The sequence below is a fragment of the Brugia malayi genome (genome assembly GCF_000002995.4).
Source record: "Brugia malayi strain FR3 genome assembly, contig: Bm_v4_ChrX_scaffold_001, whole genome shotgun sequence".
Classification (NCBI taxonomy): Eukaryota; Metazoa; Nematoda; class Chromadorea; order Rhabditida; family Onchocercidae; genus Brugia; species Brugia malayi.
Window position 1 is genome coordinate 15,952,545 of NW_025062479.1, and position 24,544 is coordinate 15,977,088.

The 24,544-nt window shown below is 27.0% G+C and overlaps 4 protein-coding genes across 9 annotated transcripts; 3 read left to right on the top strand and 1 right to left on the bottom strand.

The window, feature by feature from the left end:
• Nucleotides 1–4,648: 4,648 nt before the first annotated feature.
• Bm4195 (Uncharacterized protein) lies at nt 4,649–5,543 on the top strand (the record flags this gene model as incomplete). The annotated part of the gene is made up of 3 exons (XM_001892674.2): nt 4,649–4,729; nt 5,196–5,270; nt 5,427–5,543. The coding sequence occupies 3 exons, from the start codon at nt 4,649–4,651 to the stop codon at nt 5,541–5,543; spliced, it is 273 nt and encodes a 90-aa protein (XP_001892709.1).
• Nucleotides 5,544–5,988: 445 nt separating this feature from the next.
• On the bottom strand, nt 5,989–9,011 carry Bma-cpf-2 (cleavage stimulation factor, putative; the record flags this gene model as incomplete). Of its 2 annotated transcripts, XM_001892675.1 has the most annotated exons (8): nt 5,989–6,084; nt 6,357–6,565; nt 6,634–6,748; nt 7,156–7,365; nt 7,532–7,652; nt 7,996–8,105; nt 8,664–8,719; nt 8,924–9,011. In XM_001892675.1, the coding sequence occupies 8 exons, from the start codon at nt 9,009–9,011 to the stop codon at nt 5,989–5,991; spliced, it is 1,005 nt and encodes a 334-aa protein (XP_001892710.1). The 2 variants fall into 2 exon arrangements, with proteins under 2 accessions (XP_001892710.1, XP_042930957.1); XM_043075023.1 differs by lacking the exons at nt 7,532–7,652; nt 7,996–8,105; nt 8,664–8,719; nt 8,924–9,011 and having other exon boundaries at nt 7,156–7,260.
• A 2,858-nt stretch (nt 9,012–11,869) lies between these two features.
• On the top strand, nt 11,870–14,202 carry Bm8737 (RH61522p, putative; the record flags this gene model as incomplete). 2 transcript variants are annotated; one of them, XM_001892676.1, is made up of 6 exons in its annotated part: nt 11,870–11,941; nt 12,161–12,240; nt 12,525–12,660; nt 13,106–13,233; nt 13,385–13,478; nt 14,029–14,202. In XM_001892676.1, the coding sequence occupies 6 exons, from the start codon at nt 11,870–11,872 to the stop codon at nt 14,200–14,202; spliced, it is 684 nt and encodes a 227-aa protein (XP_001892711.1). The 2 variants fall into 2 exon arrangements, with proteins under 2 accessions (XP_001892711.1, XP_042930958.1); XM_043075024.1 differs by lacking the exons at nt 13,106–13,233; nt 14,029–14,202 and having other exon boundaries at nt 13,385–13,399.
• Nucleotides 14,203–15,806: 1,604 nt separating this feature from the next.
• Nucleotides 15,807–17,046, top strand: Bm222 (Uncharacterized protein; the record flags this gene model as incomplete). 4 transcript variants are annotated; one of them, XM_043075025.1, is made up of 3 exons in its annotated part: nt 15,807–15,902; nt 16,164–16,244; nt 16,903–17,046. In XM_043075025.1, 3 exons carry the CDS (start codon nt 15,807–15,809, stop codon nt 17,044–17,046), a joined length of 321 nt encoding a protein of 106 aa, XP_042930959.1. The 4 variants fall into 4 exon arrangements, with proteins under 4 accessions (XP_042930959.1, XP_042930960.1, XP_042930961.1 ...); XM_043075026.1 differs by having other exon boundaries at nt 16,167–16,244; XM_043075027.1 differs by having other exon boundaries at nt 15,858–15,902.
• Nucleotides 17,047–24,544: the final 7,498 nt, after the last annotated feature.

The window sequence follows — 24,544 nt, forward strand, 5'->3', positions numbered from 1 at the left end:
TGATGACAAGAATTAATAATATTAGATAATATGTGCTAAGTTGGAAAGTTTTTCTTTTCTTGGCGAATTGACATGATTATTTTTCTATCGTTAAGGAATAAGGAATGGTGAAAAGAAAGTGGAAGTTAAATTAGATCAGAAGGAAGAGATCTTTCGGAAAGTTAGATAGTCAGAGAAGTGCTAATATTTAATAAAATACTTTTAAGAAATTTTGAAAATGCCAGCAAAAAGAAAGAAGATAAAGTGATCTTAAGCTAAATTTTTAACTGTAGTGAAATATAAAATGCAGCTAAAAATGCATTCATATTAGAAATGGCAGAGATTAAAAAATTTTAATTTATATTAAATTAATTTAATATTAAAATTGATAATTTCAAGTGAATTTCCTAACGTAAACAAATTGAAACGAAGTTACTATATCACTGGAACTAATCGGATATCAAATACAACAAATAAGAGAAAGTTTTAATCAATAAACATATCACCATAGCACTTGCAATTCAGTGTTCAATTCTTTTTAGCTAATTAGGAAAGCAAATATACAATAATTATGTTACTGTATTGCCTAAGGCTAAATAATTATTAAATTAAAATAAGCTAAGAACTAGCAAAAAAATAATAAACATAAAGAAATGATGATAAAACCATAGTTATCCATCCACTGAACAATAATTTTCCAAATTATATTTGAAAGGAAAACTTTTCTATATATTTTTTTTACTATATGCGAATATAAAATAGTATTTGATGTTATATTAACTATATTAACTTCTCTGTTTTTGGTAGCAATAGTTAAATTTTGGTTAAATTAACGACGTATGAGATTTTAAATAAATGAATGAAAAAAATATTGAAATTCAATGCTATAGAAAAATTATAAGTATATGAATAAGAACGTTTTTTTTTTTTTTTGATTGAAAAAATTTTTAAACAAAAACATGAAGGATAAGTTAAAATGATAAAAGAAAAATGATTGTAAAATATGTAAAGAAAAAAATTAAATCTTACTCACTGAATATAATTTTATATATTTTTTTTTTTTTGCATTTACTATACATTTAAAAAATTATTATGTATAGGATAATAAAAATTTTGAAATAATTAATTTTCACAGTTTTACATAAACAATGCAATAAGACTATCGTCGAAAAATATGTAAATGATATCGTTGGAAAAAATGAAGTAAGTAAAATAATGACCGTAAAATAATAACATTTTCATAAGCATAATGAATTTATTTTAATTTTTTGAGCATATTAAATAATTAATATCGAATTAGAATGAACTGAACAATACAGCTATTTACAATGAATGAATTATCTTCTTCAAAATAGTAACTAAATATATAATTTGAATAGAAAATCAGAATTACTGTTTCAGTTATATCAACTTTTTAGTTAATGCTCATTTTCATTCTTTAAATTTTTTAATTTTTACACTAAATCAAAAAATAAAATAAAAGGAAAATAGCTAAAATGTAATTTTTATTTCATAATATCTTTGTGGATTTTTTTTTTTTTTTTTTTTTTTTTTTTTGCTATTTTACTTTATTTTAACTCTTTTTTTCTTATCGACTTGAAAAACAAAAATAATGTAATTAATATAAGTATTATGCTTTAAATTTTCATTTTATTAAAATATAATTTAACCCAACTGACATTACTAAAATATAATTTAGCTTAATTGATATTACTAAGTACTGAAATTAATCTACGCTTGTCAACAACACTAACTAGCTAAGTTATTTATCAGATATTTTACAACAAATGATTGCTACAGTAATTAATGATATCATCGATACTAATAGTATTTTGCGAAGAGAAACAAATCATTCAAATGATTACGTATTTATTTTGATACAGCCTAAGCATACTATATTTATTTTTAATTATAGTTATAGGTAAGTTAGATATCAAAAATATTTTGCAAATTTGTGGAAGAATGATAAATGATATAAGTCATAAGGAAGTAATTTGAATAATTGGAATAATTGCAATATGAGAAAAATTGTATTATAGCAATACGTATTTACCAATTTAAAACAAGAGTAAAATAAATGCAATTTATAAGTAATTTTCTCCATTTATATATCATTTGTAGATAGGTATTAGTAATTTTGCATGAATAAAAACAAAAAATTTTCCCTTATAGGAAAAAAGGAAAAATTAAAAATTTGATTACAACATCTTGAAAAATTTAACGGAAAAAAATTATTAGATTTCATTATGGTATAAATGTATATTATAAAGATAAAGTTTTTCCTGCTTTTTTTCTTACTTTTATCTTCAAATGCTCATAAAAATAATGATTTGTGAGGTAAAAAACTAAGATAAATTATGCTAATACTACCGCTGTCTAAATTTAATATTTGCAAACAATATCACTTAGTTATATTATTATTATGATTTGAACCATGATTTCGTTATTCAAATCAATTAATTATAACTGTAAAGGGCTAATGTAGAATAAATTGCAAAAAAAATCAAAATTTCTTTATTTATGATATGTTGTTTTTGCATAATTTATTTCTCACTACTCAATCATGAAATTTTAATAAATTCACGTCTTAGTAAACAAGAAATAATTTTCACCACTTATGTTTGTGCAAAAACTTCATTTTAAATGATTACTTTAAAATATTAGAATTGAGAAAGGGAGTAAAAGTAAAAATAAATTAATTGGTTAGTAACTGGATCCTATGTCAAAGGTCAGTCAATGCACATACGCTAAGGCATTATTTGGAGACATTTAGCGATAAATATTATGTTTTTCTCTTTAAAGCAATACTTATTATTTTTTGTTGGTATGTGTTTTCTCCTTTTTTTTTACTTTTTCCGAAAAAAAAAATGAAGATAATTTCATTTTAAAATTTTTGAAAAAATTCTTAAATTTAAAAACTTAAAAAAGATAGTGAAGAAAAAAGGAAAAAACCTTTTATCAAACAATTATTTTACTCCAATTTAATTATTTTAAATTAAAGATTGAAGACAAAGATAGATTTGGTAAGAAAGATTTACACAAATGTTAAGTTGCATGAAAAATGTAATTTAATATTTATGAATACAAAAAGTTTAAATTAAATATTACGACAACTTTGATATCAATCATATGCGGGCATGATCAAAATATACGAAATGAACGAATATGAGGAATTCTACGAATTTTCGAAGTAAAATATTGGAGTCTCGCAACAATCAAGAAAAACAATTACTCCGAACAGGTGGAAAGTTAATTTTGACATCAAGTAAGCTAATGTTTTCTCTTATGGTAAAAGCTTATTAATTTAAATCACATTAGGGAAATATTATGTTTAATGAAATGAAATTTAAAAGCTAATTTGAATTGTTTTAGAAATTTGTTACAGTTAATAAAATGAAATTTAAAAATTAGAATTGCATTAAAGAATAAAATGAAGCATAAAAGGTTTATTATCCTCCATGTATCTTTCAAATGAATTCACCGTTAATTTGTCAACGAAATTGTCTCATCACTGATGTCATTCGATCCACAGTTACGGTCACTTCTAAGGTATTTTCCCATAAAGAAACGTAATAAGAGGAAAGTTGAACCAACTCGTCCATCTATAATATTCATTCTTCATCCAACCCAGTTAATCTTAATTAGTAAAATATGAAATTTTGTGTATATGTCTGTGTTTTATATGTCTGTCTGTCTGTCTCTCTCCCTCTCTCTCTCTCTCTCTGTGTAGCTTTATTCAAGCATTAATACATCACTAAAAGTTTTTGTTATGAAGTCTTGAAATTATTGAAATCTTTTAAGAACAATTACCACTTCATATTGATATTATCATATGATAAATCAAACTCTTTTCCTTATATCTGATCATACTTAAAAGTATGCCCAAATCATTTATTATAATTATTACAAATAACTACAATGCTAATTAATTATATGATCATAATTATAGTTTCCTCTCAACAAAAAAAAAAAAGATCTCGACATTGCTACTTATTATCTTATAATTCAATTGAAATGTATATACATATATAATAAGTAAAAGTTTATTTCAAAAAAAAATTCATAAAATTTTTGCATTTGTATTTTGATTAAAAATTTTTTGAGAATCAACAATAACTCATCAATTTTTTAACTTTTTATTTCTTTTAACTTGCTCTAGACAATTTTTTAAAAAATGCAATTTATCTTCTTTTTATTTTAGCTCTCTGGAGAATGATAAATAGATTCAGTCAAAGTATCAATTTTTATACCATTATTTATTTAATAACTATCACTATGACGACAACTTCCCGGTGATCCTAACCGATGAATTCGTTTAAATTTCTTCTATTTATTTAAAAAAAAATTTTTTTTTCTTCTCTTCACAGTGTATTTTTTCATCATTTTGTAATATAAATGATTATTTGCTATATGATGAATGAAATAAGAATTGCAAGTTGGAAAAAAAAGTTTCAAAAATGAAATCATAATTTTTGATAAAAATTTTCATAAGAAATTAGCAAATAACAACTTTCACTTCTAATTTCTTTCTTTTTCTTTTTCGATTTCTAATTCCAATTTATGCGTTAAAATAAACAAATAAATCGGGTAGTGATGATCGTAATAGTTATCATTCCAGCTGCATAATTGAATGTCATAAAGGTAGCGACAAATAATCGATAACACAGGGATGAAATATTTTTACTGCATTGTATTTTTCCTCCCAATATTTTGTTGTTTCAACATCGCTAACAACAAAAAACTCCTTATGGTACTTTTTTTTTTTAATAAGATAAAAAATGGCAACAAAATAAAAGGAAAAAATGACATAAGATTTAATTTAATTTATACAATTAACAGCTGGTATTTGAACACAGCGACTTTGTTGAAATTTTTAATGTAGCAAATCACTAAATGTTAAATTATCAACCAAATGATTGATAAGAAAAACATAGTCTTTATCAATTATTGAGTTGATAGCATTTAATTATGACAAAAATATATGGGTGTTAAAATTAAAAAGATAAATTGGTAAGACTTAGTTTGCTAAATTTTTAAAATTCAACAAATTAGTGTAAAATTTTGTTTAGTAAATAGATTACTATATATTAAAAAAATATATTATTATATATTAAATATTTATAGATATGATAGTTTAGTTTAGTTGATAAATAAATCAATGCAGTTATACGATGTGATCATTCATACGAATGTTTCTAACAATACACATATTACAGTTATATCCAAGGGAACAAGTAATGGAACGATTATTGGAAAGTTTACCAAAAAGGGACGATGAGCATGTAGTAAATGTATGCTATTTGTTGTTGAAGCTTTTTTTTTTTTTAAAAAAAAAAATAATAATCAAAATGAAAGGGAGATTACAATTTAAAAATGAAACGACCAAAAAGAAACATCAATCAAAAAAAAACTCTTTGAAATTAACAAAAAAAAAAAAGAAATTCTAGACACGCAATGATGGAATAAGCGCATATATGGTACGGAAGAGAAATAATGCGGAATTGGTGAACCATATATTGAAAAACTTGAATGAAGTCGACCTTCTTGGTGAAGTGGGACGATGAATTATACAGTGAATTCATGAGTAATCAAAAAATAAAAGATAAAACATCGTCACGCTATAAAACCTGTGGTTAGAATAAATGTTATATCTCTAGTATTTATTGCAATGAACATTTAAGCAAAATTTGGCAATTTTCAAATGAAGAATGTTAAAAATATGGCAGAAAATATACCAATGTCATTTTAAGAATGAAATCTATCACAATATCATAAAATACTTCCTCAGATTTGCATTTCTCCAACAGCGAAAATAGTGAAAGATCAAAAATACTCATTGATACTAGAAATATCACTATCCATCGCGAACATTTACAGAGCAATTTTCTAATACTCATTCTGTAAGAGTGGCAGCAAATTTTTAATCATTGTAATATATTCCGCATGATCACACATCAAAATTCCAGTTGTAAGTATACGAGGTTTTAGAATACACTGACAAAAAAGATCCTAAACGCTTGAACGTAACTGATTTCGTAATTCGATTACTTTACGACGATCATCGGGGGGCAGTAAAGCGATCTGTTCTTCACTTAATTGTAATACCTGAAAAACTTCTCCTGAAAATCATGAAAAAAAAAGCAAAATTTATCAATATGGTACACTTTACTTATTTCGCGTGTGATACTTCTAGAAGAATAAAAAAAAAGAGCTTTTTCAGAACATAAACCATCTGGTAGTGAAATGTTAGGAGAGAAACATCTTTTGCATAACATTCTTTACCATTAGCAATACTACTAAAAATTTTGCAGAGATAAAGAAAGAAGAATATTGATTAGTGGAAAACTGCTTCAAAATTTAGAAAAAATAAAGCACACCTGCATCAATAACTGGGCTTGCTGCTGATCATCAGGACTAAGCTCGGGGTCGGCTCCTTGTGGGGAAGGTGCACGAGCAACTGTAGGTCCTGCTGGAGCTCTAGCGAAGCTAACAGGTACTGATGCAACTGCTGAAGGTGCCATTTGAGGCATCCCTCCAGGGAATATTGGTTGTGGCACTGACGGCATCGGTACTGGCGCCGATGTATCTACAAACGTTATAATCATACCATACGAATATCTTAGGTAGGAAAACAAGATAAAGAACAGCTTTGACCTGGGAAAGTTTGCTGTTGTTGATGCTGATGAAATGGTTGTGAAATCGCAGGTGTCTCACGATGAAGCATTGCAATGGCCACTTGTGGATCAATAATTCGCATAACTACCTGCGCCTGGAAGATCGAAACCTTATAGTTTATCCAAAATTTTTTTAGGAAAGCATATTTTAATTTAAACATGCGAAAATGTCAAGCACTAAAGTTGTTTTCAGAGCAGAAGTAAACTAACTAATGCCGTGAAATATCTTATGGTGAAAACACAAAATTAGCATTCAAAGTACGGGAATGTAATAGGACTGGCTTCCTTACCATTCACAAGGTTCAATACATATGATTAGGGACTGGGATAAGATTTCAGATTCTAAATTAATCTAAAAGAGAGTCACAATGTTAGCCTGCACTGCATCTTGACTTTTTTCTAAGCATTGTCTGTATTAATAAAGATTTTACGGTGCATTAGATATTATGAATATCAGAAGATTAATTTTCTACCACTACAGTACTATTAAGATGAAAGAAACCTGTAGAAGAGCATATGCAAGCTGTGGATTGTTCATGAGCAAATTTTTTGCTTCATTTGGATTATTATGAACACACTGCTTCATTTGTTTCATTAATTCAAACATTTGTTCGGGTGGTAGTGATGCCACTGATCGTGAAATAGCTTCTGGTGCTTTCTCAGCTTCAGTCTCTGGACCATATGGACTTTCTTGTGCTTGCTGCTGCAAATACTGAAACAAACAGAAGCTATACCTTTTTAAAAAGTCAACAAATGAACTGCTAAATTAACTTCTGCTAAAATTTTAAGCCACATATAGAAAAACACAAAGAATCACCTCTGCTTTCCAAGTGAGTTAAAATAACAAGCAATGTATATTTGGAAAACATGAACGTAACCTCCTGTTGCTGAGCTGCAAATGCTGCTTGTAACTGTTGAACTTCATCAGCACTGCGATCACCACCAGCCGCTGAATCAACTCTTAGCGGACGTCCATTAAGCTCAAAGCCATTGAGATTTCTAATCAAAAGTTGCATCATCAAATGGATAACAGTTCTTTCAGAAAGTCTCAATATTTAGAAAAAACCTCAAATTCACTGAATTCCAATCCAATGGAATATTCTCAATGTTACTACGTATATACGCCACAAATTTTATATACAAACGTTACAGTTTGCACAGATCAACTCAAACACGAAATAAAGTCAAAAAAGCCTATGCTTCAAATATTCATTCAAAAGAAGCAATAATATTTTGAACTGCGACAAGCTTAGAACAAAAATGATATTGAATCCGATGTCATTAATCTGAATTTCCATCTTCAGATTTTTCACTGCTAAAAAGTTCTGGAAAATTACAATACCTGATTGCACTTTCGGCAGTTTGAGAGTCATTATATTCGCAAAACCCATAACCTTTCGGTTTGCCTGTATCCCGGTCATGAACTAGCCGCAAATGAACAACTGCTCCCACCTGCAAAATGCATAATCACGGATACGAATAAAACAGCACGATGCGAAATAGTTAATTTTAATAAAACAATTTTCATTTTTTTTTTTTTTTTTTGAGAGAGAGATTTCCAATGCTTGTTATTACGTTATTAAGATTGGAAATCCATGGCCATTATATAACAAAAACCATTACAGCATCTTGAAAATAAGCTATGGTACCGAAGGATAACATCATCCATTAGTTTTCGACTTCAATACAAAGTGTGGAGGGAAATAAGAAAAAAAAAAGAGAAAACAAATCATAGAAAGTGTATATTACAGTTTAGATTACATAGTTCCCACTCATTGATGTCAGCTACATGAACACAAAAAGAAACACATAAATAAATAAACTGCAATTGCTAGTTAAGGGGAGTAAGGTAGTTAAAAATACAAGGCATAAGTACAAGTGACAAATTTAAAAATTTGAACGGAAAAGTGCTCCGAATTAACAAATTAGAAACATATAATGCCACATTACCTAAGATTATGAAAAAATACAATAGTGAGTGTAAAATGGTAAAGAATTAGTAGTAATAACCTGAGAAAATACTTGTTTTAACTGTTCCTCGCCCACTTCATACGAAATATTACCAACTAGAAAAGATGAAAGTTTATTATAACTAAAAGGAAACAAAACTGGAAGTTTTTCAATATCTCATAAATTTTCGTCCAGTGCGTTCAATAAGTATGTGATAGCGGTCCGCTTTTCTATTACCTTTACGAAATTGGAAAAAAATAAAAAATAAAAAGGAATGTTGACATAATTCATTGAGCAAATTTTGATGATAAAAAACAAACCAAATACAGATCGCGCTGATCGATCAGTTGTGGAAGGTGCTGTTTTTGTTGTGCATGTTACAGCGTTGTCACGTTCACGAAATGCCATCAGATATAACGATAAAGAATAAATCGATGAATGTTTACAGATATAAAAATTCGATCAAAAATACTTTAGAAAAAAGATGCTGAAGATAAGAAAACATATTAAATTAACAACTGACAGCTGAATGACGAAATATTATAATGATAACAGAGGACAATTTCGAAAAACTCATAGCTTAGCTCAATAGATAGATTAATGATAATTACACATATGACACATATCAAAATTATTATTCAGATAATGTATTGCTTTTTTCTTCCTTTTTTGGCGGAAAAAAGTGAAAAGTTAGGCGAGAATAACACTCTGCAATTTTAGAAAAGAACCTATATAGCAAGAAGAGCTTTTGTGGGAATGTCGTCTTTATGAAAGTGGGACGAACCGTATTTTTGGCATTCGCAATGAAATACGGAAGCAACCGCCAAGTACTTTTAATGTCTCGTATAATTTGTAAGTTTAGGGAAGGCTAAGTGGGGAAATGCGCCGAATATTTATTTGGATTTCGTCCATGACTAGAATTCGAGGGTATGAACGAGTTAATGTGATCATAATAACTTTAGGAAGACTTGCTGCAAGATACTTTAGATTAATAAGAAAATCAACAACTGTTTTAGCATCAACTTTAAACCTAATTTTGGCTTATAATAAAAGTGAAAATCAGATTTTATAAGAATCGAATTTCGCTACGCGACAGTCGATTATCTTGTTTTCTCAGCATATAAAACTTTGTAATCGCTGCAGATTCATTTCCTCATCTTTTTCTTCACAGTAATAGAAACGAGATTTGCATTCTGTCTCAAAAAAAAGGAAAGAGAAAATCATGAATGTATTTTACTCTTTGTTTACCAATAGCTTGTTAAACTAATAATTTAAATGAATACTTAAATACTTTACTAAAATTGTTTCACTAAAATAAAGCCTTCAGAAAGCAACGACGTATTATTGATGAATTTATACTCCTATCGTATATTTTAACTATCCAATTGAATGCATATAATTTATATGCGTCACAAAACATTTTCATTTATTTCATTTCGGCATTTACATCATCTATTTTGCTTCAAATCACGCAACAATTACCACATAAAATCTGCCTAGAAAAGAAAATTTGATGATCTTGTCGCTTAATTGAAATAAATGGTATCATTTTTAGAATTTTTTCTTGTTTGAGACGTAATATAATAACATGATAAGCTACTTCAGACTCTTAGGAAGTGATTTAAATAAAGTTGCTATTAAATATCAAGTGGCATTAAAGTGTTACAGCATGCATAAATTCCTATGTGGTTGGAAGCAAAATAAACAGTGGTATAAAAATGATTCAAAGCAGATTTCACAAATTTTTACGTTCAAATATCATGAATTCACAACATAAGAATTTACAGGGAAAAATTATTACGAAATAAAGTTACATTGTTTAGGTTATAAATTAATACAAAGCCTTCATATTAACTACAGGAAAAAATATAATAAGACTCTTACATCTATAGTGAATTTTAGCACATAATCTTTAATAGTTCGGCCGCAACAACATAATAAACTAAATTCTCAGAATTAGGATGATAATATGCAAACGTTCTCTAAAGATGTAAAATTTCAAATTTTGGTAGATTTGCATTTGGTCTTAATATTTTAAAGCACAATTTTTCTTCACAGAAAATTAGAGGAACATGTATTTAGAATAATTAAAATATTTTTAGGTATTACCCAACAGAGAAAACGCTTAAATATGTAAATTATTAACCTTAGTTAAAAAGAGTATCGGTTTCTTTTATTTGTTTTTTGTAGAATATATAAGGGATTAAGTTTTTATTATATTTTTAAACACAGTATTTTTATTAAAAAAATTTTTTTTAAAAAAAAGTGCGAAAATGTAGTAAAATGGAAAACAAATAGTATTGGCAAGAATAAAAACGGAAATACCATTTTTTGCCAATATGACGCGATTAATTCACTAGTTATATTTTCAAAGGTGTTACTTAATGCACGCCTACATATTAATGCATTTAATTTCAAGCAAGGGATCGTATGGAATTTTAGGTATAACACGTGTACTTCTATTACGCCTTATAAGGCTACTGAATTTCGGTCTTTGATTCAGACGCTTATTATCAGATATTTCACTGAACTTGTAGAAGTGTCTTTTTTTTTTGGTTCTTGGTTCCGTTCGCTGTTATTCCAACTTCCCAATACTTTCCAGAGGTGAAGTGGCCAGTTTATGTTTAATATTAAGCTGTATTACATCCTTTTAGTCATAAAGCAAACGTCGGTTTTTCGGTAGATCGCGAGCTAATCAGCTTATTGTCCCAGTTCAATTCTTAGTTCCTGAATTTTCCTTTCTGTGCCTTTCAAAAGTTTTAGTTAATAATGTGTTGATTTTGGTGGATCTAAGATGCATTTCGCAGCTTAAGAATGCGATTTTATCGTATTTTTCAATAAAGTAACTGGTATGAATTAGAAAATCTGAAGATATTTCCATTTAGTTGATGATTCCCGATTTTGTATTGCCATACTACAGTATTTATCAAGTAGCTTCTCATGTTCTTGTAGTTTAATCATGGTTTAATTATTTTGTAGATTATGAGTTTTTGCTACTATCACTAGCCAGTTAAATCAATGTTTTTCTGAAACTAATGGAATTTCTTTTTTGCTTCGTTTTTAACAAAAAATTTAGAAAATTAAGAATGCATACCACTGTATTAGAAGGAAAATCTTGTTCGTTGCCTAGTTTAAGCTCACAAATGTAGGAGGATTAGATAATTCAAATTTAAAATTGGTAATCGAGACTGGTAACTTCGTTTTATGGCTAGGTTTTAAATGATTATTTTGCGGTGACTTTCAGGAAGCGTAAGGGAAGCTGTGTGATGGGCTTTTCGAATGGCAACGGTGGTATTTCAAGAAGAAAACAGATAATGAGAGGTCGGAAGCGTGATGATGTGAGTTTTGATTACCTTAAGAAGTTTATCATCAAACTTTTTTTGGCACAGTATTAGCTTTACTGACATAATATTTCGAAATATTGCGTAAAGTTTTGAACGTTTCATCTTATATGATTGATCCACTTCCTCACCACTGACTATATGTTCTGTTATTCAAGCTAACTGAGTTGTTTCCAGGACTGATTTTAGTAATCTCTGATATTATTTATGTTTTAGTTACCGTCTCTCGGCATTGTTGCCAGACGAGCAACTTCGCGATATGGCTTATCACGGCAAAACAAAACTGTTACAGTGAGGTATGCATTCGGATCCTGATTATTACCTTTGACTCAAGAAAATGACCTGAAACATTCTGGATTCTCCATATGACCTCCAGAAGTGTTCATCCTTCATTTCATTTGCTATTTTTTCACTGGTTAGAACAATTAGGCCTGAATTCGGGATAGAAATAAATAGGGTTCCGGACTTACGCAGGTTAGCGGAATGTGCTGGGAATCTGTAGATATGATGTTGGCAATTTCAGAATATTGCTGGAAAAATATTATTTTTCGATGAAAAATCACTGCTTGTAAATTTTAAGCGGGCGAAGAATTGGTATAAATACGCCAATCAACAAATATGCGAATCGAAGAACATCTTTTTTCAAATCGATTCGTCCACAAAAAGCAACAAGTCAAAAGGCAGAATTACGGTGTCATGATGCATTATGGGATAAGGTATGTTAAAGCTTTAATGAACCAGCTTATTTTTATCCAAAGCACTTTTGATAAGTGGGGATTGCTGAATCTATGATTTCAGAAAAGTTGCCGAATTTGTTTATCTGGAAGATAGTTGTTATTGCCAGGGTGATTGAATTCAAAATTAGTAACACGCGTCTTTTAGAGTTTCGGATCTTTCCATAAATTGTTTGTTTCATAGATGATAATTTTGTCAAAACAATGGTGTAGATTTTTAGAGTGCTTTATTTTATGAATTTCTTAGGAGTGGTTAAGTTCTATCCAGTTTATTTAGGATGAGAAGATGGTATATTGTATCATGACACGTGAAATTATGATACTATTGCTCATAAAATGGTTTAACAACTTCATTGTTCATAACTTTTTTTTTTTCAAATATATGGTGACAGTGTAATGCTTTTTTTTTTTTTTTTTTTTTTTATAGTGTGAACGTCTGTTTCGAATAGGTGATATAGTTTCAATAATAGATAAGGATGATGGTTTGTGTTATTTTGCGCAGATTCGAGCTTTACTATGTAATCAATTTGGTGAACGTTTTGCCGCTCTTACTTGGTAAAATATTGTTTAAGTTTATCGACTAATTACGCTGTTTTTAATGATATTCATAGTTTGACACTTCTTGATTTTGAAAAATTCATCCTGGACATTCTTTGTGAAAGAATGGTATTTTAAGAATAAGCCTCTACGAGAAGCAATTCTTCAGGTTGGTTCCCACTGAATCAGCTGATGAAGCTCACCATTTTGATGCAGAACATTTTGTGCATGCACTGTCCGACTCAGTGATGTATCCTCTAGAGGTAGTTGTTTTTCTTATTTCATTTTTTATTAAAAATGTTCAAGTCTGATAACATTTAGCTATAATTAAAATAACATGTTTTCGAACTTTTTATAACTATAAATTCTTTAGATGGTATATAAACAAAATGTAGAAATACGGGTACTGAATAATGTTTGCAATACAGTTTTATTTTTCCTTTCCAAAATTGGTCAAAAACTTCTTTAATGCTTACATTTCAATAAAGTCCAGATATTGCCAATGATCAAATATCAGATTTATTCATCGATTTCTTTCTTTTGCTTTTCTTAGAAGAGGTGGGGATTGCAGATTCATCACGAAAGAAAGTTGACTGGAATTTGTGCCACTTAGTGCAACGCTTTTCTCCTTATTGATCAATAGCAGTAATAGAGTATATTGAGCACTATTTTTTCAATGAAATTCATAGTGCTAGTTATCTAACCAAGCACTTGTAATTTATTTAGTTTAGTTGTGGTGAAGCAATAAAACAAGTTACGCGACGTATTCTTTATAAACTTTTGAAACTTTAAAGGAGTTAAATTGAATTCTAGGTTTGCACATTTGTACAGCACGCTCCATTGCTTCCGGGTTATTGTCATGATTGGAGACCGCGGTCTTTAGTGGAAAAAAAATTACATGAACAGATGGAGGAAAGAGTTCGTTCTGTAAATACAATACCAACTAAATTAATTGCATTTGATGAAAAAATTCCGTTGTCGAAATAGAAATGCACTTCAGAGCAATGTTTCTTATGAAAGCACGGATTTATAAGCATTTTGAAAAAATTTTCTGAATCTTTCTCTTCCTTTATATGTATATATACATTGTTCTTAAATTTTTTAAATTTGCCTAATTTTTTTTTTTTTTTTTTTTTTGCGTTTAAACTGTTGAAATGTTGGATATTTTGCTGATAAACTGTATTTTTTCGTTTGACTCATTTTTGCATTTTTCCGATATTAAGAATAGTTGAACGATGAATATAACAGTCTGTGAACAAAAACTGCTAATTTAATGTTGTATGAATTAAGTACTTTTGTCAGTCTTCACACGACATTTGTTGATGAAATTGTTGACGTCACTGGAACATTGATGTGCGTCATCACTTGTTTATTTGCCACCTTCATGGTCGATTGAACAAAACCTCGAATGTCATTATCAAGCAACTCATTCTTGACAAAAAGTTTGAAGAAGCGGAGTTATCTGTTATTGTTGGACAGGGAAACTTTTGAAACTAGACAAAAACAATTCGAAGATTGGGTTAGATTGAAAAGCAACAAATTGTTCAAGTTCAAATCAATAAAAGAATGTAAACAATTATATTGATCTGCTACGTAATATGCCATGTATGCCCGTTCACACTGCATAAATTCTCACATATTTGGCAATACCATGAACCTTTATTAGTTATCAGAACTTACCAAATAAATGAATGAAAAATTTATGTGCAACATAATGCAGATAAATTTTTCATTCGTTTCAATTTATTCCTCAGATCATTTGAATTATAAGGCGTAAAAATGTATAACTTAGATATACCATATATACATAACACCACTTATGACGATGAAGTAAAAGGCTAAAACTATGCTAATTAGGATTGAATAAGTTTGATTAATTGTTATATAATTACGTTTGTGATAGAAAATATGTTAAAGATAATTCTAAAACTAGAGATTAAAATTAGAGTATAGTAAGTAGTTAGAATAATATGGAAGTCAGAATGAAATTTTAAAAGAGAATACTAGCTGGAGAACATATTTGTATGATTAGCAGTTGTGTTTGCTACGTTGTTCATATTTTTTTCATCCTAAAAATTTTCATTTTTATTTCTCTAATTTATGTTTTTATCTCTCTCTCTCTCTCCCTCTCTCCTCATATATATATATATTGAACTATAAATAATGATATATATGTCCAATACGCTATTTCTCTACTGAGGTTCTTGACTGTGCTCATTTCATATTTTAAGCTTTCTATAAAATTTTTCGACTAATTTAGAGTGAAATATATTATTGGCATTTAACTAATTTCAATTTTTTATTCAAAGAATTAATTTTGTGTAAATGAATGAATGAATGGATGAGTAAATGAATAAATGAATTAATTAATAATTGATTGAGTGATTGATTGATTAATTAATTAAATAAATGAAAAATTAGAAATGAATTGAAATTTGTAAATGCATTCAATTTCTAACGGATATAATTATATTGAATTATGTTTTTTTCAATCACATTTTTTTGTGTGAGATGTTTTAAATTAATCAAAGAATTTTTGATGGATTAATTTTTTTTTTTCTACTGAAATTAAAAATGTCTAGCAATGTTGAATGATGTTTCGGTTATCAAAAGTATTCGTTTTATTCTTCTCAATTTATCAAATGTACTCATTTGGGGAAACCAACAAAAACAATGGATCCACGAAGGTTTTCCTAAAATCATTTATACTAGAATTGAATTACAAAGTTACAAATTAGTATTCCTTAATGAATTTCTTCGATAAATTTCAGAATGAACTTCTATAATATAAAAATTTACCTGATAGCCTGTAATTTTCTATTCCTAGTACAATTGCTTATTACGAAGAATTGATTAAAAAGTTGCAAATTTAAAATTTGCAATATGATAAAAGAATTTTTTAAAAATATAAACATTATTGCGTGTCGAGTTTTCATGAAATTATTTAGCAGATGCATTACGGAAGCAATGATCAAAGCGAGGATGACACATGCGAACACTTCTTGAAGTTTTTACTTGTCAAAATTGAGGTAGAAAATTTGTATTTTATCAGAATAACAATTTTAACAATATCAAATAGAATAATAATAACTGACAATAATAGTAATAACAATAAAAATAAAATTAATGGTAATAATAAATTATCGTTATTATTATGATTTATTACTATTATTATTATTATTATTATTATTATTATTATTATTATTATTATTATTATTTAATATTGTTAGAAACAATATTATCTAGTTTTGTCTGTTGAAAGGCAAGATTACGTGCAAGAAAATATTAGATAGATTTTTTCTTTGTAAATTTTTAAATTCCAAATCTCACTTCGAAGCAACTGAAAAAAACAAATAAATTTTTACAGCCAAAATGAATGTTTGAATCTGATTCTATGTTCAACTTTTAATTGTCCATCTAATTTTCTTAAATCAAAAAAAAATTTTTAAAAATTAAAACTAAAATAAATAGAAGAAAGGAAAGAGTGTGAATTAGAAAAATTCCATTTCCTTCTACTTTTACAGGTACTTGAAAATGAAATAGAAAAGAAATCCAGACAATTAATTATTAAGCAAAAATTTCCTTCAAAAGTAGTTTTTTCTCAATGATATATCAATCAGATAATTCAATCAAATTTATTCTTAATATATTTTTAAATTTACTATATTGCATTTCATTTTTTTTCAGGCGATCCAGCACAATATCGTGAAGTTGGCAAACAATGAATATGTCAAAGCTTTTGCTATTGTTTTTCTTGTCATAGTGTTCTTTTTCATGATTTGTTTATGTTCCACTATTTTCACTTATAAACTTTTTGAGTACTTTCATTGAATTCAAACGTGGTTTTTTCTTAAATTTATGGAAGAAAGAAGAAAAAACGAAAGTAATAAAAATTTTCAATAAATTTTTGCTTAAAATGCAAACGAAAATAATAAAACATAATCGATTCATTACAACTGAACAAGCAAAAACAAATTAAATTAAATGCTCGTTTAATTAATAATACTGAAAATATTATACGCATTAAAGCTTTCTATTTCAACAAATATTGATCAATAAATTTTCCTTATAATAGCAATGGAAAATAAAAAAGGGTCAATAAAATTGGTCAATAGGTCAACAAATGGTTTTGATTAATGTCACATGCAACGAGTATATCAATGTGTTATTAATTTATATTAACTAACTAATTCCCTTTATTGATTATTAGCATTGCAAACATAACAGTAAGAGTTTATACATAGCTTTTACAAATGATATGTATGTTTCTGATTCATTGTCTGACCTCACATATTCATTTATTTAAAAAAAAATTTTCAATTTTTTTTTTCTTTTACTAAAAACTTCGGCTATTTGTTTCATTTGTACATTATATTTATGGTGTATTTATGGTGTATCTGCTATATATATATATATATATATATATATGCATGTGTGTATGTATGTATGTATGTAAGATTGTTGTTGTTGTTCAAAGTTTAACAATTCTTTATAACCGTTCGAAAAAGGACGACCAACTTTTGTTCTTCATTTCGTCCCTTCCCTCATTCTTCTTGTCTTTCACGCCCACTCGTTTTCATTTTACCTTCAAATTAATCATTTCATTCCTTTTTTTTAACCTTTCATTGTCTGACCTCACATATTCATTTATTTAAAAAAAAATTTTCAATTTTTTTTTTCTTTTACTAAAAACTTCGGCTATTTGTTTCATTTGTACATTATATTATATTATATTATATTATATTATATTATATTATATTATATTATATTATATTATATTATATACATATATATATAATTTAATTTCCAAAAAAATAAAACGAAGAAACTTCTCTTTTTATTTTATTTATTCAAATTTCCAATAAGTTTTTAAATAGGACAGTTTTTGATGATTGAATTAATTTGACTTATATTGATAGCATTTTAAATATTTAATACACGTTAAAAAGTGAGCTAATTCTGAACTCCTTTTGAGTGCTTATTTTTGATTTATTGAAATGGCTCATTAAGAATATTTATTAATCTAGGAATATTTCTTAGTTGAATTCTCATTTGAATATTTTCTAATTATTTCAATTGTTTCATTTGAATCGTTCCATTATGCTAAATATTACATAACTTACGTGACCTTACATAGTCATACAAATTTTTCAAGCCACATCATAAACGCGAGAAACCGCGTTGTTAAGCTATAAATCTCATTGATTAGCGTCCTAAATTATAGCTTCCATTTTTACAATAATTGGAGAATTATTGTAATTCATTGAAATGTTACTAATTGACTATGTTGAAACGATGAATTATTCTATTGGAAAATAGAAAATTTTACTTTCTGTATCTGTTCTGTTTTAAAAAGTTTAATCAAACAAATCAATAAGAAGAAATGTATTAAGACTGATTTAATACAATTAGTTGATAATTATCACAATATCATTGTTAGATTCAAGTAGTTACTGTTATGCCAAACTATTTTTACTTCTTATATCGCAATATATATATATATTTACTAGCCATCTCCCTTTCTTCCTGTTTATTTTATTCATAAGTTCGATCAAGTATGGGCAGGAAGAAAAAAGAAGGAAATCAAATAATGTATTTGTAGAAAGAGATAAAACGTAATTATGAAATTTTCATTCAAATGACAATCTACAAATCGATACAACTAATATTTTAAAATTTAAGGCCATTGGGAATGCTTGGAAAATTTGGTTGACAAAAAAGAAAAGGATGTGACAGTAATAAATGAACGAATGATCTTTTTAATTTATTAATTTTTAGAAAAAAAAAAAGAAGATACAAATATAAAGATTAAATTAATGAATGTATTGAGAATTTGAAAAAAAAAAAAAAATAGGAGAATAAACGAATGGGCTGGTCAAACTTCCGTATAAAAGTTATTTGTTTAGGTCTTTAAAAAAAAATGATGAAAAATAAAAAACGAAAAGTCAATTAAAAGAAAACAAGAAAAATGAAATCAAATAATTATTTATGAGATTCAATAAGTTTTTCCAAAATTCAAAAGAAAAATTCCAAGGCATTACTAATTAAATCTTTGAAAATAGAGTTTAATTACAAAATTTTTTAAATAATTTCATGAATTCATAAATATTCAATGCTATTTCTTGAAAAACGACTTATGTAATGAAATTAATTGCGTTCAAACAAAATTTAATTCACATTAAGAAAAGATATTTTATTGAAATCATTGAGAATAGTTTTTTTTTTTAAAAAAAAAAAAAAAAAAAAAAGAAGGACGTGCTATCTCTCAAATATATTAAAACTTTCATTGAAGAGAGTAATAATAACATGATTGTTCATTTTAGTTGTACCATTAATATGATATGATATGTTATCACTATCATCATTGTTGCACTTAGCACTTTGCTATTTTTTCTTCATACTTAAAAATAATCAATGCTTCCTAATTTTTTTTCTTTTTAATTTTAAAATGATTCCAGATTATGAATTTAGTATTTGCACTTTAAAAAAATTTTATTATTCACTTGTTTTACCCTCATAATTTATAATATTACTTAATTTTGATTGAAATTCTATTATCATTTATTGAAATAAAAGCAGTGAGAAAAAGAAGGGAGCAAAAAAGTTGAGCAAATGATAGAAGTGAAAAAAAGTGGAAAAATTATACAAAATATTATCATTAAAAAAAAAGAAAAGCAAAATAAAAACAAAAATGCATATATAATTGTGATATATATTTCTTCTCTTTTCTAACTCATTCATTCACGTTTTTTAATTAAAATTTGCCATTACTAACTGCTATTGCTTCATTAAGCTATTATAAAATAATTTATGCGACACGAGAAAAATGAAACAAAATTTAATTACTTCACTTTTTTTGCAGCTGTTTTTTTTTTTTTTTTTAAATAAATTCCATTCACATTTTAAAATGCAATGAAACAGTGATACGATAAAATAGAAAACACTGACAAAAATCAAAGAAATTTCGAAATGGAATAAAATCTAATTTAATGAAAGCACCAATATCAACTCTCTATTTATATATTTCATACTTCATCCTTCGTATTTTATCCTTCATTTTTTTATGCTTTATCCTTCACTTTATTAACCTTTATACTTTATCTTTCATACCTAATCCATTTCTCATCAAATATTCACTTTCCTTTTATTACAAGTAACAATAAAAAAGAACGAAGAAAGAAAAATAATCTGCATACTTTAATCAAAAAACTATTTTATTTAACAAATTGTCATTTATTTTTTTAACAATGATATGGTAGCAACAGCTATATCTATTTTGCTTCTTTGCTTCCTTTTTTCTTTATTTTTTCAATAATGCGCAGTTTACGGAAAAAAAAAAGAAAAAAAAAGAGTTTTGAAATGAAAAAATCACCGTTATCATGATAAATATAACATAAATACAATTTTTTTTTAAGGAAAAAGATAAAAGCTCAGCTTTTTCTTTTCCCCTCTCTCTCTCTCTCTCTCTCTCTCTCCCTACCTCTCCCTATATTTTTTCTTAGAAAAAGATCTTAAAATTTATTTGGCTATTTTAGCAAAATTAACAATATAATGATCCTATATATACATTAGTGAACATAATTATAGATAATTACAATGGAAAAATGAAATAAAATTTAGGCCTAACAAATTCTGTCATTTAATTTTACTTATTGTTACTATGAAATTTTTTTTTTCCATTTTTTTCTTCAAACATATTTCTAAGTGAGTTAATTTTATATATTATTTATGCTTTTTTCTTTTCTTTTCTCATTTAAGGCAATTTTAAATTTTTGTAGTTTATCTGGGAGGAAATTAATTTATCTCCCATCATTTCAATGATATGTATTGCATATGACCTTGACGAAATGTTTATAAAATGGATATTTTATTCCGTCACATCAACGTCATTTTTCCATTTTATATTGAAATCCTTCTGTCTCTCTTTCTCCCTTCTATTTTTAAGAAGAGGAATGATGAAAAGGAGGGAGACAAGGAGAGGGAGAAAGGAAAAGAGAGAGATTAGAAATGGATAAGAAGAAATAATTATTTGATAGAAATTCTTTTTAATTCGTTAAAATGACTGATTTTATTAAAAAAAAATTTTTTTTTCCATTTTTTGGCTTTAAATGAAGTATTTTGTTATTATTTCTAAATATGTGGTATTTTTAATTAATTTACAGAAAGAAAAAAGCAGCAAAGATGATTTTGTCATTCAAAAAAAAGTAATAATAATAAATTTGCTAATTCTTTACAAATGCTCTTCAAATGATATTCTTTTTTTGTTCTACTACAATAAATAATAATTATTGAGGAAATTATTCTCGTAACTCATAATTAATGTAGGAATAAGACAATTTATCTACAAATTAACAATTAAAGATTTGATTGAGTTGATAGATCTTTCAAATAATTTCATTTACCATTATTACTTATCAAACAAAACAAAGACTTGATTTGTATGTTCTTAAATAGTAATCGTTGTACTATTAATTAAAAATTGTTTTTAAAATAGAAATAATTTCAAAATAATTAAGTAAGATCAAATAAGGTTAGATTATCTATTCTTAATCATTAATTCACAACAAATAAATGTGGTGTTTGTCCATTCAAATTGTATTATTATAACATATGAGATGAGCATTTGTTGGATACTTTTAAATTCTATCATATTTCCATCTTTTTTTTCCTTTCCAAATTCCTCGTTCCAATTAGCTTCGAAATTCCATTCCATCGACAGCTAAAACCAGTTCGTCAGCTACTGACAAATCGCGGTAACTATTTCCTGCGTATATGTATGTGTGTGTGTGTGTGTGTCCGTCTATTCGAGTGTGCGCCCTCATGTGTGGTGTGTGTGCGCGTTCGTGCGTCTATTCGGCGTGTGCGTGTGTGTGTTTATCGATCAATATGATGAGGAGAGGAGGGTAGCAGCGCAGTTGGTTTCCTCATACGAAATTGATTGAAGGAAGGAGGTTATATTAAATGAAGTAATGAGGTAAAAGTAGGTTTAGCTGGGAATTTTCTCAACTATCATAAAATTGTGGAGAAGTTTTATGCAAATAAATAATTTAAGTAGATATGAACAAATTAATAAGTTAATATTTAATTCTTTTGATAAATAAAACAGTGGAAATCTTTTTGTATTTTACTTATGTTCTATTTTTTTTTTCTTTTTTTGTATCATTGAAAATGATTTTTTCATTTTCTTATTTTGTTGACTTTTCGTTATTTGTAAGAATTTCCAGTCGCTTACATTTCCACATACATTTCATATTTTTAAATTTATATGTATTTACGTAGTTCATTTACATTCTGCCTATATTTTCTATAATTGTTGAATCTTTGATTATGTTGAAATTGTAATGAAATGTAATTGTCACGTAATAACTGTTTGTTTAGTATAAATTAACTTATATTAAAAATGATACATTAATAATTCAGATTTAGAATTATTCAACATATGCGAAGTTATCTGTCACCAGTAACACAAATATAAATATATCGATGATATGAAAATACAATGAAAGCATTATCAATTGATGAAGTCATTTAAAATGCTTCGGGTAATCTTTTCACTCAGATCTTTTATCATTATTTATCTATGATGATTATTCTTTAATCATCGATATTTCTGTTTTCTTTCACTTATCTTTAGTAAATGTCGCAGTGCAAACTCTTTAAATTAGCCACATTATTATAATTAATTCCTTCCATCATTTAAGTAAAATATTATTACCATTTAATCAGAAAACACTCCACTATAAATGCGTTCAAGACTTCTTCGGTTTTTTTCCTGAATAATCAAGAAAATTCTACATAGAAAAATGTTTCATGGGAACTAATTTGCGACTTTATCTCTTTTATGTTTTTATTTTCGCCAGTAATAACATCTGGGCACTCTTGGTCTCTAATACAATATATTGATAGATAGGTCGAAAATCATTCCGGCAAATTAAAAATCGCTATAATTACAAAAATATAGAATTACTCCCATCTTTAATTAGGATTTCCTTTTTAGATGAGTGAGATGGAAATTTTAATTGAAAACAGAATTAATTTCATTTTAATATTCATTTATCACGCTGATATCGTAGATTGATCATCTTCTTGACATCATCAATTTTAAAATCATCTCCTTGACATCATCAGTTTTATACCTTCGAAACAATGAACTCAATTAACCTCATCATTAATGTATTTATGAAGATGTAAAAGTTTGGTTTTTAGAAGCAAAGTTGAAATTAAAATTTTTATTGGCATAAGTTGTAATTATACACTGCGAAGCTGATTTTCAAATTCTATTTTATTTTTAATTAATTTATTTTTTTGATAATAAAAAGATCCTTTCTTATTCAAATAATTGGTTTTAAAATTATGCGAAATATTCCGAATTTTTGTAGCTCTTCCCACTATAAAAAGAGGTTTGAAATTTGAATATACTGGAAAAAGCTTTGAAGTTTATCCAAAAAAGAAAAATAAAAGCTAGCATAATCTATGACTTTTCTTGTGCAGATGAAGAAATAGGAAGCATATCAGTAAGGGTTTTGAAATTATAAATGAGTATGTTTTGAAATTTCAGAGATCATTTAATTTTTTTGTTCCTCTCCGTTATCAGACTATGTCCATCATTTGACGAAGAAATTTTCTCTTATAATACTTGCATCACTTTTAAATCTTTGCTAACAATTTCATAAACAAATCGACTGCTTCACTTTACTTAACTCCATCACCTAATGTTTACGTTGAAAAGTCATTCATACCAATTGTTATTTTACTTATATACAAAGTTATTCACTCATTTATTGATATTTAAAATGGAATTTAAAAATACATTTGTTCATTTTTGTTTAAAAACTTCCTTAATTTACATATTTCTTATAGAATTTCAACTCTGAAGTTATGATATCGCATAGTCTTAAATAAGTTACTTTCCTTTTTTTTTCCTCTTTTTTTTCCTTTTTAGAGAGAAGAAAAAGATAGGAAAATATTTGTGGGATTTTCATGATAAACAGTTGTTAATACACCTGCTTGCTTTTAAAATCACTTCTATTACAGCAACGATATGTTTTTCATTTAAATGTTAATTTATTTCATTTCAAGTGGTATAATAACATCAATTTGCTGCTTATCAATTAGCAATAAATAGAATGGGAAATTATGGAGAGAATGAGAGGAATTTTATCCGTATCTTTGGAAATTGTATGATTGAAGTGTTTCCATCAAATTTGACGGAATGTTTGATGAATTAAAAATCGAATAATTATTTGTTCGTAAAAAATTTCCATCCTTATCGCTTGGAAATTATATGATTTAAAAGCTGTTAAATTCAGCGGATGATTTGTTTATAAAC